General features: G+C 39.6%; 1 protein-coding gene across 1 annotated transcript; it reads left to right on the top strand.

Moving 5' to 3' along the window:
• Nucleotides 1-10043: 10043 nt before the first annotated feature.
• EXOC1L (exocyst complex component 1 like) lies at nt 10044-16110 on the top strand. The gene is made up of 3 exons (XM_086464650.1): nt 10044-10164; nt 13855-13985; nt 15847-16110. The coding sequence occupies exons 1-3, from the start codon at nt 10044-10046 to the stop codon at nt 16108-16110; spliced, it is 516 nt and encodes a 171-aa protein (XP_086320776.1).
• Nucleotides 16111-17815: the final 1705 nt, after the last annotated feature.

Genomic DNA, 17815 nt, shown 5'->3' with positions numbered 1-17815 from the left:
ATCTATTTTACTTACCTGCCTGCAGTCTTGCTGGCTTCTTTGCTCAGAGCAGCTATTCAGTAAATACTTAAGCTTTTCAAGATCTTTGTTCTGAAACAAGGGGAATATGGAATTATTGGTATCTGCAATTATATGGATTGTATCCCACCTTTCCCCACGGACACTTAACATATTTTAATTATAAAAGTTTGCACAGTAGCCATAGGAAAACATCCGAGATAGGAATTTATTTTTCTTCAGAAAAAGTACTGAAGTACATCTTAATCTATACAACAGATTCTTTATAAAATACAATAATGTACAGGCTTTGAAATGATTAACGGTAAGTAGTTTTATTTGAAAGCTTTCTACTACACAAATAAAAGTTCAACCAACAGCTACAACCTTCTATTTTGAGTTTCAGCTTTGTATAGTAGCTAATTTGCTACCTGCTCTGTTCACTGCAGAGTCCAGGTCTGAAAGGTGTTGAGCTTTCTGGTCTGATTTATGTTCTTACTGCTGCTTCAAGAATATAGGAAAAGGTAGAAAGAATGTGTTGTGATCTGTGCATCATCACATCTGGTGCAATCTCTTACAAGTAAAGAAGGCTGTACATACAGGCAGGGTCAACACACATAGGCAGACTATAGCAAAGTTGAGGACTGAATGGGTAAAATGCACAATAAGTCTCCTCAAGTAGACAACATCCTGACAATACTTTGTGTCTGACATTCCATACCACAAAAAATAGTAGCAACTGTAATATTTAACAGAATAAATAGTAACACTGGTAAAAAAAATCCCCAACCTATTAGGGAAGAAACCATACACTTTACAGAGATAAGTCATGGTTGTACATGTATTAAAATATCAAAACAGCTGACAATCATATTGACACATTGTCCAGCTGATGGAGTATGCATAGAGTTCCAGGAGATTTCTACAAGCTTCAACAAAGTCTCCAAAGGGAACTAGAAATAGAGAGACTGATGTAGCTAAGGCTGACATGGGATAAAAAGGAAATTCCTCCCATGAACCCATGAGTAGGGAAAAGAGAGGAAACAAAAGGCAGAAAAAAATGGTTAGTTTTCACAATGAAAAAAGTTACTTCAGGGATCTGCATTGGGACCTAAACTGTCCAATATATGGACAGTATAACTGGAAAAAAGGAAGTAAATTATGAGGTAACAAAATGTATTGACAATACAAAATTTTTCAGGTTGATCAAATCTAGAGCTGACAGTGAGTGACAAATTTGATGGACTGCTACATTCAGCTGAGAGATCCTCTCCAAAAGTAGGACAAGAAAAAACTTGAGGCAAATGTAGCAAGAGGAGAGTGCTAGCAGGTTAGAGTCTTTCAATTTACAAACTAAATGATTAAGTGGGAGGATATGATAAAGCCTATAAAATCACAAACAGTTTGGAAATAGAAAATAACCATTCACTATTTCTTACAACACGAGCAGGAGATGCCCAAAGATATTATCAGATAGCAGTTTTAAAATGAACAAAAGGGAATAGGTTTTTTACCCAACATATTAACTGAATTATGGAACTCACTGCCACAGGATGATAAGGAAGACAAAAGTATAAATCATTTAAAAATTAAATTAGATAATTTCAGAGAAGATAGGTCTACTGATGGCTACTAAACACAATGGACTGACCACAACCTCAGGCTTAGAAATTCCCCAAGGCATTGATTGCCAGCATCCAGCTGAGTTTAGGAAAGACCACTCTGCACGGGTCCAGCTTGGACTGTTTCCATACCAATACTCTGTGTCAGAATCAAGGCAGGATACTGAGAAACAGGGGAATCTCCCTTTTGGCCTAATGTGGCTGGTTTATTTTCTTTGTATTAGAGGTACTTTTCCTGCGTACTCTTACTGTGGAGAATACATATACTTTAAAAATGTCAGCCAGGTTACCTGTAAAATAGTCACCGGTTTTGAACAACAGATCTCTTCCAACATGCGACAGCCTACGGTGAACATTGCCCACTGCACTGCTGGACTCCCGCCAATGTGTCTAGAAAAACAAAGATGTACAGAAAGTTATTACTTGAGTGAAAGAAAAATACTTCAAAACAGCTTAAACATTTATGTATGTGCTTTGTTTTAAATGAGAACAGTTAATGCGATGGGATTATTCATTTGTGTCAAGGGTAAGCAGCTGGAGTGGAGCAAAGCAAAGCAATGAAAAAATAGTACACCCCAAGGAAACAGTGGCACACGTGTTGCTATGTGTACATTATTTAAAATGTACATTTATAATTTAACTCATCATAATTATCTGCAACATTCTAGCCTTGAAAATGTGGCATCTGCAACTGTACAAAATGCACACATGCAAGTGCATGCAATCACCATTGCCACATACCAAATTTTTCCATCTCTTGGTTAATGTTATTGATAGACATTTGAAAATCCACACAAGAGACAGCACACCCAGACCAGTAAGTTCTTCAGCTGGAGTCTACCAGAGCACCCACTCCAAAAGAAACTGAAACTGAGGTGATGTGGATTCTCCGGTGTCCAATAAGACATTAATTATGATCAGAACTTTTCCTGTGGTTAGAGCATTCACAGCAGCTCTCAGCAGCTTGTTTGGATGTCTAAGCAGGGAATAGGTCCCCTACAGCCGTACCGCAACTCTACTACAAAATCAACCAGCCACCAGGCAGAAGGCCTTTGGAAACCAAGTTTATTTAGTCCAAGAATAAATTAATTATTTAATTAGTTCAACAGAAAACCTTGATTCTGAAATGTTTTTATGTTTGGCAGACACAACGAAGCTTCACTATCCTTTTGCAGTATGCTTAAATCATTCGTTACTTTTATTCAGTATTGTTCCCAGGTTATTTGAAAAATTTACCAAAAACTGAAAAAAAATTGGCAGTCTCTAGCTTAGATTGACCAAACAGTGAAATTGAGTGAACTTTCTCATCAAAATGACAAATCTGTGGGTATTTTATATTTTATGACCAATGTAAGCGATGCTTTTTTTCATAAAGAGTGCTTCTGTCTGTTCAAGACTGCAAAACCCATAAAATACTGTGCTGGAATGAAAGATACTGTTTGCTCTTTTTAATCAGTTATCATCTAGTGAAAACATTAATAAAGGTGACGAATTTGAACAGCTTTGAGTCCCAAGAGGCAAAGTAGCAGAAAAAAATTATTTATACGCTTAACGCATTATGGACTTAAGTTTTGCCAGTCTTCTGTATCAATCACTCACACGGTCACAGTGTGTAGACTTCACAATATTGCCTCGTGATTCAACCACAGCTTTTTATAAAATATTTTTTTTTTTTTAATTTTCATTTTATGCACCCAGAGGGCCCTAAGGATGTCAGATGGGTAAGGCAAACAGGGGGCTATTAGAGTTCTTCAAGTGTTGCAGCCTGGTATGGCAAGATGCGAGACTTTATGACCACTATAGAAGTTGTGGCTCTGGTTAGGAGCAGATCAGGCAAATGAGCTAGATTGGATTTATCCTTCCTTGAGAAATGCAAATGACCTACTAGTCTTGTGAGTAGATTCAGCTTCGAGTGGTTTCTTCCAACGTCCAGACCTCCAACTAAACCAGACAATGCAGAAAGGCCATTTGCCTTCATTGCAACAAATCCTTCTGGCTCTATGAAGAGGAAGCTAGAAACTAGTTTAAGATCAGACCACACAATCTGCAAATGCTGAATCATTACATTTCAGTTAATTATCCTTATACTGAAGTGTGTACTTTATAACAGACTGAAATTACTCTTTGACAATACCAGCCACCTTTGAAAGCATTTGGAGATGTGTCCACCATTCCCTTACTAGCTTTTTCCCATGACAAATTAAATTTACTATCAGCATTTTTGTATTTTATTTCTACTCTAAATGTATTTGATGTTGACCTTTTTGAGTAACTGACAGAATAAGAACTTATAAAGATCTATATAGCATAAAACATATTTTAAGCTGCACAACTGTGAACTATGTGCTTATCCCCTAAATACAATATCCATACAAACTATGCAGTTGTATAGATTCCCGACTTCATGAATTTTTTAAAAATGGATTAGGTATCCAGCAGAAGTTTATAGTCTTTTAAGAGTGCTTTGCATCGCGTTGATGTATTGATTTTAAATATAAATCCACATTAATCTGAAGTAATTGACTATTTACATTAATAATAATGTTCAATTTTCATGAAGGAAGAGAATGGTTCTTGTGCCAAGTCAATGAAATTTATTACTAGACACTACAGAGATAGAGATTAAAATTGTTATTAAAAAGTATGAAGAGACTTTTGAGATAGTATCTGTTAAAGTTGCTTTGGGTAACTCTTGAAGAAAAAATGGGTTCATTTAAAAAATTTACAAGCAAAAGAGAACATAAAAGGGCAGTTTAATTGGCATGACAACCTAATTCACTTCAAATGTAATTATCAAGATACTTCTTGACTTCTTGGTCATCTCTGCTGTGCTTTCTCCCCTGTATTTTTATAAAATATGCCACCAAGAGTTACTGTTTTAAACACAGCTGTCAAAATCCTGAGTTAAGCTTTCAAAAGCTGTCAGGTGTTAGAAGATTAAGAGCTATTTATAGGCCTAGAAACTAAAAGGATGTTTTAAATTTTTTTTTACTACTTTTTCCTACTTGACTGCTGTCTTTAGGTTTTTACCTCCACAAATAAAACTGTGTGACATTGAATGGGTTATATTTGAATAGCAAAGTGCTAAATCCATCATGCCAGGATTTTATGCTGTTAATTAAATGTGGCTCCAACTCATCAATGAGTTATTATGGGCTTTACTGAACAGGAACCTAAACTCTAACTATGTAAGTCAACTTACTTAAGGCCTTAATTTTTAGCTCATATATATGTGTAAAATTCAACACATGTAAATTCTTCATAGAAGAATTGGATACTTCCTACTTACGTGTTATGTTTCAAAATATGCTTCTAAATTTCATCCATAAAACAGCATCTGGTTACTATTCTATGAAGAACAAGTATGTATTTTCTTTCAAAGGAAATCTTTGGATGGGATGTTGGCATGGTGTAGCATCATTTATCCCAATCGTGGTCATGATTGCATTTTGAGGATGATAAACCAGTATAATCTCAATATAAACTTGACAAATTTGAGATTTGGTTAAAAAAAAATCTCAAATAAACTTTTAAAATCTCCTTTCTTCCAAGAAAATAAAAGAGTATTAGCTTTTTTAAATTGAATAATTGCATCATAGCATTAGAGAAACCAATCATATTTGGGTTTTAGTGGTCTTCACCAGAACTGATGAGATCTTAAGTCATCTTCTGTTTGAGCACACATGTATCCTGAGGTTGGTACATGATTCTTCTAATGGGATCCCAAAAGGAGTTCAGTAGAAAAGTAGTTCTACAAAAACATGTTAAACAACCGATATCTTCTCCAGCATGTGTTTCTATGCTTCTATTTTAAAACCAAGTGACTCAAGCTACACCTCACTGAATAGCACTTCTGCACGAAATACCCTTATATCTGCTGCTTCAGACAGTTCTCAGTACAACTTAGCTAGGTTTATGCTTCACTGCACCAGGATCTAATTCTATTGGCATAGCTATCAAAACATGTGAATAACTAGCCATAACTAGGAGCCAGATCATCGATAAATGTCAGTGGGAAAAGAGACCTGAGAAAAGTAAATCAGTAGGAACAAGAGAGAGAAAAACAGGTGATGATCATTCAGAATTAGTTTTCTGCAGTCAGCTTTGGAAGTCAGCTTTTCTGAAGTCAGCTGTTGATACAATCAGCTCATTGTAGAATGTTTTTCATGGTTCCTAGTTTATACTCTAAAATCTGTTAAATGTTAAAAAAAGTGGTCTGGAGCCCTAAAGCTGTGAAGAATACTTACAGATAAGTAAATGCTTACAATACTACTTACAAGTACTTACAAAACCTTAAGCGTTAACAGAGAAAAACATGCCTGGCTGAGACCTCAAACAGAAATAACAGCTATAGGCAAGTAAAGCCTAATTTGAGTAAAACGATAAATTATGTTTTTCAGCCTGCAGGGATCCTTTGCAGCTCTGAGAGATTATTCCGAATGTCGCGCTTTCCTTCTTTTTATTTTGTAACATTGTCAAGTGAGGAGCAACAGGAAAGATGCTTCCAGTGAACACTGCTTTGAAAGGGTATGCTTCTTGCGAGGAATTTGAGAGAGATATCAAATGTGCTTACATCCTCTGGAGGGCTTCAACATGCGCAACACAGTGAAGTCCCACCTAACCATGGTGACTGTTCTACTGTGCCAGCACTAACTGCTCTGAAGCCTACCAAAATCAAAGGCAATTTTGTTACTCACTTAGTGGTGTCTGGGTCAAGCCCCTAGTAATCAGTTACATGTATATACTAATCCACATTAGTGGACTCAAAGGAGTATAGGGACCCATCGTAAATATTTTTTCTAAAGTTGGTGCATTGATTTTTACCAGAACACTGTGACTGAGAAACGATAAAGATTAGAGAGATCCATCCTTTTAGGACCTGCTACTACATCTTATCAACACTTACAAATATCTAAAGGGTGAGTGTCAAGAAGATGGGGCCAGGCTCTTTTCAGTGGTGCCCAGTGACAGGACAAGCGACAATGGGCACAAACTGGAGCAGAGGAAGTTCCGGCTCAATGTGAGGAAAAACTTCTTTACTCTGACATAAAAATTAGCTTTATGCATAGAGAGGAAGGAGATTGTAAAGTCTATCAAGCCTTATTTCCAGTCCATCCAAGTCAGCAAATTAGTAGAGAAATGGAGAGGAAGAAAACCCTTTTCCGAGTCACCTCTAAGATGGAATGATCGTTCCTTCCCACTGTAATCTAGTAAGGGAGAAAAGACTATGGAGAATAGGGTAGATATGAAAAAAAATGTTTCTGGTCATTATCCAAAATACTACAGGTAGTCCTGCTACCAGCTGCACCAAAACTGTCCTGCTACTTTCTAACAGAGGATGGGTGAATAAAGGATGAAAAGAAGAGAGCAATAGTGAATCACGAATTTTTCTGTTTCTTATTAAAACATTCAACACTAAAATCAGCATTGTACCTTTCTACATATATACTCAGAGTGGTTGTTTCATGTAGCGTTTGAGAATGCAGTAAAGGATATTGCAGAAGTAATTTAATCTCATAATACTTTTTGAAATATAATTTGGTTTAAGAGGACTTGTGAAGAAAATAGTTACATCACAGGGTAGTATCATCTGAGCACTATCTGCATACACAACAGCTCAGAAATAAATCCAGAGGAATCTTTTACCGAAGTCTGTACAGCAGTTTTCTTTTTTCCTTTTTTTTTTTTTTTTTGACAGCTGCATCTAAGAGGTAGAAGTGTTTATATTTTATGTAAGTAATTAAAAATTTTGCTCCTTTTCCAAAAGATTTCTAAATATGAAAACAGTAATTTATCTGTGTCTGTGCTTTAAGAGTATGTGGTTTGGGACATAATATGAAGATATTGATGAATGTGTTTACTGTGAGCCTCACACTTATCCCAGTACATAGAACAGATGATCAAGTCAGTATGCAGGCAATGCTCTTTCCATACAGTGAAATCCAAGCAGGCATGAATAGAAGAACATGGTAGCTGGAGGAAAGCTGAACATTCATTAGTACTGCTCAGATAGCAGCTACACAGCCCTAAGCCCCAGTCATGGCTTTCAATATAAATCTCTGCTAATGTACACATTTCTAATAGCCATGTACTACTGACCAGAGTGGTACAATATTAATATTCAAGAATATCCGAAAAGACAAAAAGTTTAAGAGTATTAATATATCAAACCTCAAAACACTTGTGAAAACAGAGGTAGAATGAGTTACAGTTTGATCAAACTATGAAAAAGAAAAATCTATCTCAAGAAATACCAGAGCTACACACCACTCTTGTCCCAGCACCATCACTTCCAAGATGCCAGTGCTGCTTCACTCACATTCTGGGCAGTTTCTCCAGTACCAGCTGAATCTTTCACAAGGGAAAAGCTGACAGAAAATTCTTCCAGAGCTGAGGGTACTTTGCTGAAGGTATTTTTTGTCTGTACATTTGTTGCTTCACTACTGCAAAAAAATATTAAACACCTGCCTAGATGCAGTCTTGGGCAACCTGCTGTAGGCGAACCTGCTTTAGCAGGGGGGTTGGACTAGATGATCTCCAGAGGTCCCTTCCAACCCCTACTGTTTTGTGATTCTGTGCAAGGCAACAAGAGCTACTGACTGGGTGAGTGAGAATCAGCCTTCTAAAGAGGACGCAGGCACTGAGTATGAACACTGAAACCTCCAACCATGACACTATTAACAGTGGTGGTGATGAACCGAAGTCTGGGGCATGGGCCTTGACAATTCTGCCAAAGGCTGGCAGAAAAAGAGAGGCCATGAACTGTAAGCCAATTTGTACATCAGTCCCATATTCAATGTGTGGTCATGTCATCAAGGTGGTGGGCAGGCATCTGGGCGCCCCTGAGCCTCAGCTAGCTGGTGGAAGGTCTCCATATCAAGGCACTTTCTGGACATGCAGTTGTTCTGGTTTGGAAGTGAGCGTCATGCTCTTTTCCTAAAATAAGCCTTTAAAGGTAAGAGATGAGATTTGTCCTTAAGCCTCATACTGATAAAATATATCCAAATCCTTAGAGTAACTTTACTCTCCCAAAGCAGGGATGAAAATTAATCTATAGATTTAAGAATCACGACTGTATTTCCAAACACCTGGGACCAAAAGGAAGGAGGATAAATCAAAACCTCCTTGTTTTTTTCAGTCCCTTTCCCACTCACCTAGCCAACATGTTTAGTGTCTATAGTAGAGGATGATTCTCCCTAATTTTATGTCAGCATGGTTTGACTTGATTCCATTTTACTTCACATCAGCAAAGCACCATGTAGACCTATGGCATTGAATTGTTCTAATAATACTGTCAAAAGACTGATTTTTTTTAAATCCTCAATTTTTTTACTTCACCTTCTAAATCTTCACGCTTTAGCACTCAGTTTTATCCCAAGGTTAGATTCCTCTCTAAGTTACCTTGAGACTGCAACAATGAAAAACCCAATAAGGTATTTAGAAGTAATGAGCTTGAGTGCAAGAATTAGAAGAGAACATCCAACTTCTATAAGCAGCCAGAAACGACTCCAAAAGGGAAAACTCTAACACAAGCTACTGCAGATACTGAAATTAGAAGAGTACTTGCCCCGGGAACTTTACCCACACACCTGCAAAGCAGCAGGAACAACCAAAATTTCTGCACATATACTCGTGTCTGATGTAAAAGGCCCCTCACATACATCTGCACATCTAGGACGGCAGTTTCCTCTCGTCCCCAGGTTGCACCCGCCCTCTGAGGATTCCTGTGGCACGGGGGTGAGCTCTCTTTGGGTTGATAAGCAGTGGCATAAGGTAATTTTCCCCTTAACTCTATTAAGAGCCATAAAGATACTGGTGTAGTAACAGTAGGAGCAGCAATGAGGCCATCTAATTCCTTTTATACATTCTACTAACACTTCTGGCTACTGATGGAGAGAATTGCACTTAGTTGCCAGCTCCTTTTTGGGTAACCTGCCCGTAGCGAGTGATGACTTTGCGCCTCTCCTCTCCCCGCACGGAGGCAGCCCGGGCGGGCGGGGGCCCCGACGACACCTCCGCTCCGCCACAGCCGCTGGCCCCGAGCTCAGGCCCCGGCCCCGGCCCCGACCCTCCGCGGCGGGAGCGTCCCGCCGGGGCAGCCCCGGCCCCCGCCGGCGGGGAGGGCGGGCACGCGTGGGGCGGGGAGAGCCGCGGCCCAGCCTCTCCCCGTGCCGGCGGCCGGAGCCTTAACGGCGGCCGGCGGCGGAGCAGGGGGCTGGCCGGGAGGGAGCGGGGCCCCCCCGGGGCCGCTGCTAGCCATGCTTCCCCCGCTTCTCCCGCCGCCGGGGGCCCCGCGCTGCCGGGGAGCGGCCTCCGCCGCGCTGCCCCGCGGGTGCCCGGCGCGGCGCGGCGGCTGCGGGGCGCGGGGGGCCGGTACCCGCCGCTGAGAGCTGCGCGGCGGCGGGGGCTGGGAGGGGGGCGGCGATGTCCTCGCTGGTGAAGGAGGACCTGTCGAAGAGGCTGTTCGGCCCCCGGCGGCAGAGGCTGCACGAGTTCATCGAGGTGGAGGGCTCGGGCGCCGAGCGCTGCTACCTGTGCGCCGCAGGTACCGGGGCGGGCGCGGGTGGGTGTGCGAGGGCCGCGGGGCGTGGGTGCCCCCCCAGGGTGGCAGCGCCGGGGCGCGGGTCGGGGCGCGGGGGTGCGAGAGGGAGCGGGGGCGGCTGCAGCCGCGGGCCCGCCCCGCCGCCCGCAGCTCCCGCAGCGCCCCAGCACGGCGCGGCAGGCGGCTCGCTGGTCCCAGCGCCCCCGCGTTGCCCCCCAGCCTTCGGAAACGGCGTTTTCTCCGATTTCTGGTTCCTACGGGCTGGAGCTTAGGTGTCAGCAGGGCAAGGAGGCGGTTCCGACCGAACTGCCCGAGGACGCAGGGGGTGGCAGCGCGGCAGGTGCCTACTCTGCTGTGGAAAGAGCAACACCTTACTGTAGTTCTAATCAGGCTTTCCACAAGAAAGCATAGCAGTACGTTATCACTGCAGGAAACATTTGTAAGCTTTTGAGCTTTTGCACTATCCCTTGCCTTGGTCTAATGTCCTACGTATTGTCGGAATTACTTTGGGAAGGATGAACGAGGCTTGCGGTTCAAATAAATTCACGTTTGAATTAGTAATTAGCACGAAGTGTTAGTAAAACAAGATTGCTGTGAGTGGTAAACTTAATTATCTGGCTCTTTACTAAATTTGATTTCAACTGTATCTGCTTCATAACGTTTTTAGAACAGCGTTTCAGAAAAGCTGGGAGTTTTTTTATGTATTTCACAACACTGAAGGATACTCAAAAAGAGAAATGCTGTCATCCATAAGTAGTTAGGTTGCAGAGAATGTTTCTTCCAGTCTGCTTCCTCCTCAGGTTCAAAATACATGTAACAGGTGGAAATCATCTATGTGCTTGTGACACAGATTGGGTTAACATCCAATATGGGATGATGTCAACCGTACTCAGTGATCGCTGTCTTTCTAAACATCTGAAGTCCTTTGAATATTTAAGTTGTTTTACAGAGTACTGGAAATACTGAGCAAGTTATGCTGCCTGTGCTCGTGTAATTTTAGTAGAACAGGCTTTGTATTTTAGACTGTAAAATTAGTTTTAAGGAATGCTTTCCTGAATGTCATAGAGCTTCTACATGTACAGAAATGCCAACCTGATTCCTAGTTTATAAAACTACCCAGTAGAAATGTGTTTAATTGCACGAGGTAGATCTAAACAGTTCACTGTTATGAAACATCCAAAGAGGAGAAATAACACTATGGACCTTTAAAATCTTTACTAAAATTTTTGTTTTAAGGTAGAGAACAAGCCACTAAAGAAAGCCTTTAATCAGACTAACTGATTGGAAGTCTCTGAAGACGTAAAGGAAAACTTATATAGAGTATTAAGAGTGGGATTTCTCCAGTATCCAATATTAAACTCTCTTAATATATTCAGGCATAGTCAAGTAAGTGGTGAGTAGAGTGGAAATCTGATTCTGAAAGATGGGTTGCCTCTGGCTGCCAGCAGCTTCTGTAATCTGCTGTGATTCTGTAGGAGCAAAACATATTATCTAAACTCTTTTCCCTGCAATGCAACCTCAGTAAATTCCTGTTACTTTCAAATTATTACCAAAAAAAAAAAAAAACCAAAAAACAAAAATCGGTCAAACTATAGGCAAAACTTTAGACATCTATGCCTTTTGAAATCTGTATTACAACAAAATCTTGGTGTGGATAACTAAACAATCTTATTCTTGTGCATATGCCCAACATTATTTCCCTTCCTTTTCACAATAGCGAGTCCCAGTTCTTGTGTGAAGGCAATAGTATCACTTCGCTAAATGTTCTATAAACCCTGGAAGAACATAAAGCTGAAATGCAACTGCATTCAGGGCTTTTCACAACCTAGTATCGGTATGCCTGAGAAGAAGGTAGGGACAACATCATACTATCCAGCAGACTCTGAAAAAGGTGTTCAGTCCTTTGAAGACCTTAAGAAATAATTTGTGCTCTATGAAGGCAGTGTCATAGCCGTGACCTCCCCAAGAAAAGCTTTTAGAGTTTAACAGAATGAAACAGTATATCTGACCTCATGTTCTACATAAAAAATTAAAATTTTCTTTAACTCTGTTAACTGAGTGCGAGAGCAAGCAATTATCTCAAATGCAGGAAAAGACAGATTTATTTATTTATTTCTTTTAGGTTGAAAATAGTCCACCCAAATTTCACCACTGGACAGGACATGCTGGTTTTGCTATTCATAACACATCTGTGCTCTGTCCTTATGTCATACAACTTCTGCTCCTGCGTGAGGGGTAGAGACGTGGCAGTGTGCAGGACCTGGGGACCACTAGGACATCCTCTTGTATTTCTGACAGGACTGGGGGTTTTGGGGCTTGAGCTTGTCTCCTTTTGTTTGAACTCTGAGGGAGACAACGTACTCCCCCACAAGCAAGCAAGCAAAATAGGAGGAACTGAAAGTATGAAGAGAACTTTCTAAGAGTAGCCTACGAGATTTGCTTGCAAATGAAACCCACTGTAACTTCTCCATAGAAGATAACACAGTGATGGTCCTTTGGTTAAAAATCATTGAGCAACTATGACTAGTAGGACCAGAAAAAAAAGCAACAGTGGTTTGTATTTCCCAGGCAGCAATGCTATAGGCTGAAAGAAATTATAATCAGTTTATATATTTTCCACTCTTTGTCATGGAATGAAGGCATATCTCCAACGTAGATCCTTTTTTTTGTCTTTGTTTGATAACTGTTTTCTTACAAACAGGTGAGAAGTAAGAGATGTTTTAACAGGAATAAGAGAAAATTAGTTAGCTTTCAAAATGGGTTTTCAAAAATTCAGGCAGTGTTTAGAAATAAAATAATTTTTCTCTTGTCTCTATAGCCTCGTGCTATGATGTCAAAATGCTCCTGGCAGATGTAGGTGACATCTCGCCCTTACATTGGGCTACTGGATGGCGTGGGGAAGTGGCCTGCCCTGCAGCTATCATGTGGCATGTGTAGGAGAGTGTTCAGGCTCTGGGGCTTTTCACACTCATTACTGTGTGTTACAGAAATCCAATCTCCCATGCAGCACTCAATGTAATCAATTAATAATGGTAGTTATTGCAAAGAGTATCTTCTTGCTCTTTTTACTCTCATTTCCTGCCTAAGTTGGAAAATAATAATTTCTACAAAGATAGCCCTGGGCAACTTGAAGCTTTAAGAAATATTTTTGATGTTATTTTTGTTAAGTGGCCCACTTACATATTTTATAGGAAAATAGGGGGTTTGCTTTAAAAAAACTAATGGCATCATAAGAGAATGTCATCAACAGAATGGAAAGTATAGCACAAATCTTGTAAATACAGAGCCTTGGTAGCCGTTTTGCAATTTTCCAACTCCAGCACCCCAAAAGATTCCCCGCCCCCCAAAGTAAGTAGGATAAGTGGATTATCCGTACAGATCCAGTGCCGGAATTAGGCTTTCATTGCACTGCTAGTGAATTCAGATGAAAGGCTTTTGCACAGACAAGCTTCTCTTTTCACAGAATGCATAAGGTAAATCCTAAATCTACTAAAAGCTGACAGGTTTCATAGACTGAGAACATGGGGCTATTCCTACTACTTGGGCAAAATAAAACTATTAGGTTCAGTCCAGCCATATACAGCCCTGCCTGTCATCATGTCAGTTATTGCTTAAAATGTAGTTTAAGTCTTTTATTATTGGATCTTTCGGGAAATTCTTATTTGCACATCTAAAGTATTTTTTTTGTTGCAGTGACTAAAAGTGAAGAAGTAGAAATATGTATGGTTAAACACTTGCGAGTGGATCGAGAGGAGAAATATGAAATAGTTGAAAAGTGGTTTTTGAAAGATCTGGAGATGATTGATGGAAAAGAAGCAGATACTGTAAGTGTTATGTATTATTAAATACATATATTAGAGTATACTTTTCTTGTGTTGCAATTTGGGATACAAGTATTAAAATGCAATTAAAGTGCATTATCTGAAAAAGAAAGTTATGTAAAAACCAAAATAAATCAGATCTCCAAGGCATTTTGGTTTTACTGCATGTGAGAGGCTCCATATCGTGTTTGCCCTGTTGAAGGAGGGAGAGGAAGGAGAGATTTTATTGTTTCTTGTAATCTTCTTCATCTCTCCACTAGAGATCTGAGGGACAAGCTGGATGTTTTCTCATTTGTCCATCATAACTGGGAATAAGAGTTCTCCACCTGCAGCTCCCAGTGTAAACTGGAGTTAATCCCATAGATTTTAATGTGTATTTGAAAAAAAAAATTGATTAAATATTTTTAGGGAGAATATGACCCTGTCATTTGAACGTACGGAGCTGGTTTCTGTGTGTAACGTCTTGGAAGTGCGTTATTTGGTGTACCAGCTTGTGAAGTTGTGCCTCTTTCACATATCCTTATCTCACATTACTTGGATCAATTAAATATTTGTGTATTTGTGTATGTAAATATGAAACAGCTTTGGCTAGATCTGGCTGGCTTACTGCTAAAAAAGTCCTAATCTCTCCAATACAACTTAAGAAGGATAAAATGAGGCTGCAGTAGTACAATACAGAACACCACTGAAAGTAGAATTAAATCCTATTTTACAAAAGCTAGAAGAATATGCTGAGGAGAATATTTTACTGCATGTATGAGAAGACGTTTTAACAGTCCTCCATGCATAATAAATGTAGTCCAAGACAAGAAGACTATTTCCCTTTGCAAGTGCTTTCAAATGAATATAAAATAGAATTCAGATGACATTATCCTAGTGAAAGAGAAATCAAGAGCCCACAAGAAAGGTTTCAGAGCCTTGCTCTAAGGAAAATAACAAACTGTGGTTGGAGACTTCTGTCCAGTGCACATTGGCCTGAAGTCTAAAACTAGGAACCTGGGAGATGGAGGAGGTGAGCTCATGTTCAGAGTAGCACTGCACCCTGTGAGCTCTTTGCAGTTTAAGCCAGAGGGGAAAAAAAGCCAAAACTATCAATATTTTATGTCCCTTTCTGAGTTATCTTGCTTCTGGAGCTGTTCCTGTCCCTTCCCCAGCCCAGGCAGCCAGAGGGTTTCCTTATCACTTGCCTGCATGAATTTACTTTGGCTCTTTTCTGAAACATTGTGCTAAAATATCCTTCAGAAATGATTCAGCCTTCCACAACTGGGATGATCAAAATCTGTATCATTTTTGGTTAAAGAAAAGCCTAAATGAACCTCAAACTCACAATTATGGGCTGATTAACACTGCTATAAATAGTCCTAGTGGTTATTCATACCCATAGAATTTAACAGAACTTAGCTGCTGCTAGGATTAATTGTGCTAAAAAGCCAGAAAACGCAGAGAATTACAACACAGGCAGGAAGGGCAATCAATATTCTTCTTCTGACAGGCATATATAGTTATAGTCCAAGGCAAGTGCTTTTCACATAGTATGTTTTAGGCAACATGACAAATTGGTTCATTTCAAAACAAGATTGTATAATCCAAATAAAGCGCAGCATATCGCTTGGGCAAACTCTGAAAGTTTTACTCAGGCAAAACTCCTAATGGCAAAGAAAAGCAGCTAATCATAACCTGCTATTTTGTAAAGTTTTTAAAGACCCTTTAGTATGAATAGCAGAAATATGCGAAGTCCCTTGGAGTCCATCAAACTTGGAAAAAGCCCTGAAGGTAAGTGGACAGAGAACAGTAGATTGCCGTTCTAACATCTGTAATGCATGTAATAATTTCATTCTCTCTCTGTTTTGGGTTTTTTTTTTAGGATAATCCATATTTTGATATGCACTTCCACAAAGTCTACAATCTGGAAGCATATAGTTGTGCATCTAAATATACCTTTGCTCGAACGCTAAACAAACTGAATGAAATGTACCTTAAGAAGGACTTGAAGATAGTGAACTTTGATGACACCTACCTATATGACGATTCAATCTGGTCATCCAACAACAGAGATTGCTTAGTACTTATGAGGATATGCTTCTATGCTTCCAACCTTTTGTGTCTCTCCCTGTGCCCCTTGTCCTAAAGATGCATTTTGTAACAGTAAGCTGTCTGGTTGACTTTCACTGACCAGCATTTCATAAATCATCTGATCAAAAAGATAGTAAGTGATATGCAGTATCTGCTTTTTAATTTTACATATAAGTAAAAAATGGAACATACTTTTTACATAAACAATTCATTTATATGTATTAGGATGGCCTCACTCTGGCAAATACTTACAAATAGATGAGACTTTCAACATAGGACCAGTAATTTGCATGGTCAGTGGTGATTGCTTATGGAAGTAGAGCTCAGCATTTGTTCATATGTTCATGGAGGTACAAATTATCTTTCATTAATAGCTGGAAAGATTTTTAAAGCATTAAGAGTGTTAACAGTTATTTTTTATGTCCTATAAGTAGGAAAAAAAAAAAGGCAACCAAATGAGTTCTGTACAAGAACGAAGCACACTTCCATTTTAACCCTGTTAGAGATGACACCTACATCCATACAAGAATCAAACCCTCATCCTGATGAACTGGAGTTTTGCATTCAGGTACCGTAGGACCAACTTTTCAGCTATGCAGTTCTAATTATTTTTCCCTCAGAACATTTAGTGCTCCCTTTGGCCTTTCCATTATTTGTGGTACTGTCTTAGAAACAGAAAATGAATGTTCTTAAGCAGAATTGCTTTCTTTATCAGACCTTTCAGAACGTTTTTCTTTTATATCATTAACATCATCTTTTTTGCACTTTATGGATATGAACAGGCCCAATTAGGGAACAGAAATTGTTTATTTATGTCTCCTCTCTACCTCTGGACCAAGACTTAGTACTTTGTAAATAGCAGTTGTTGGCTACTAAGATTACTTTGTAGACAAATGATAGACTTTTCAAAATTCATAGAATTATGAGAATAATTCTCACCAGTTCCTAGCTATGTGTTAGCAGATTCACTGCACTACTTAAATGCATATTAGTACTTAGATTTACATTTAACATGGGGTGGAGTCTACTGAGTGGTTTGGAAGACCTCACCCATAACAAAAAATAACATCTGGACTTGTGACAGAATTATATTACAGTAGAAACAGAGGATGAATTGAAGCTGTATTGACCACGAGCTGAAGAGGAACAATGTTGACAGTAAGAAGCATAGTGATGTTGGCCAGTGGCGGTCAGCTAAGCTAGCTGGCTGCTCTTCCCGTAGTCAATAGAGACAGAAATGCCAACCCAAAAGGTGATTAGGAGAAGCTTCTGGTGAGGGCATCCTGCAGAAAAAATTTGCTTTCCCTTCTGGCAGCTGAGAGAGTACAGGGAGACTAGCTGTGGGCTAAACCAGCTACGTACCTAAGCTGCCCGATGTAAGTAGCTCCTGGGAAGCCATGGGCTGGTTACTGTCCTCTCTCCGTACCTGCTGTCTGTAAAATGGGATAGTCGTGCAAGGGTACTGTGACTCGTACTTCACTGTTGTCTTTCATGTGGACTCCCCACCTTTGAAAATATTTGTGTAAATGTACTTTTGGATTCAAAATTGAAATAACATCAAGTAAGTGAGAATGTATTTGGAAAACCTGTATAAAATGTACAGCTTTCTACTTTACTTTTTAAATGGTATCCTATTGCTTGTATATAGGAAAGGCCATACCTTTGATTAGCTGAGCTTCAGAAACTATATATTTATTCTAGGCATATGTTGTAAATTACATTCATTCTAACTCAAATCTTAGTACTTATGTATATCTTGA

Source organism: Leptosomus discolor, chromosome 4 (assembly GCF_034619465.1).
Source record: "Leptosomus discolor isolate bLepDis1 chromosome 4, bLepDis1.hap2, whole genome shotgun sequence".
NCBI classification, from domain to species: Eukaryota; Metazoa; Chordata; class Aves; order Leptosomiformes; family Leptosomidae; genus Leptosomus; species Leptosomus discolor.
The sequence above is the reverse complement of the archived record's forward strand: the minus strand, read 5'-3'. Positions and strand labels throughout refer to the sequence as shown.

Coding starts and splice junctions, on each gene's coding strand:
- EXOC1L (XM_086464650.1), top strand. CDS start 10,044: ATGTCCTCGCTGGTGAAGGAGGACCTGTCGAAGAGGCTGTTCGGCCCC. Junction 10,165..13,854: donor CTGCTACCTGTGCGCCGCAG/GTACCGGGGCGG, acceptor TTTTTGTTGCAG/TGACTAAAAGTGAAGAAGTA. Junction 13,986..15,846: donor ATGGAAAAGAAGCAGATACT/GTAAGTGTTATG, acceptor TTTTTTTTTTAG/GATAATCCATATTTTGATAT.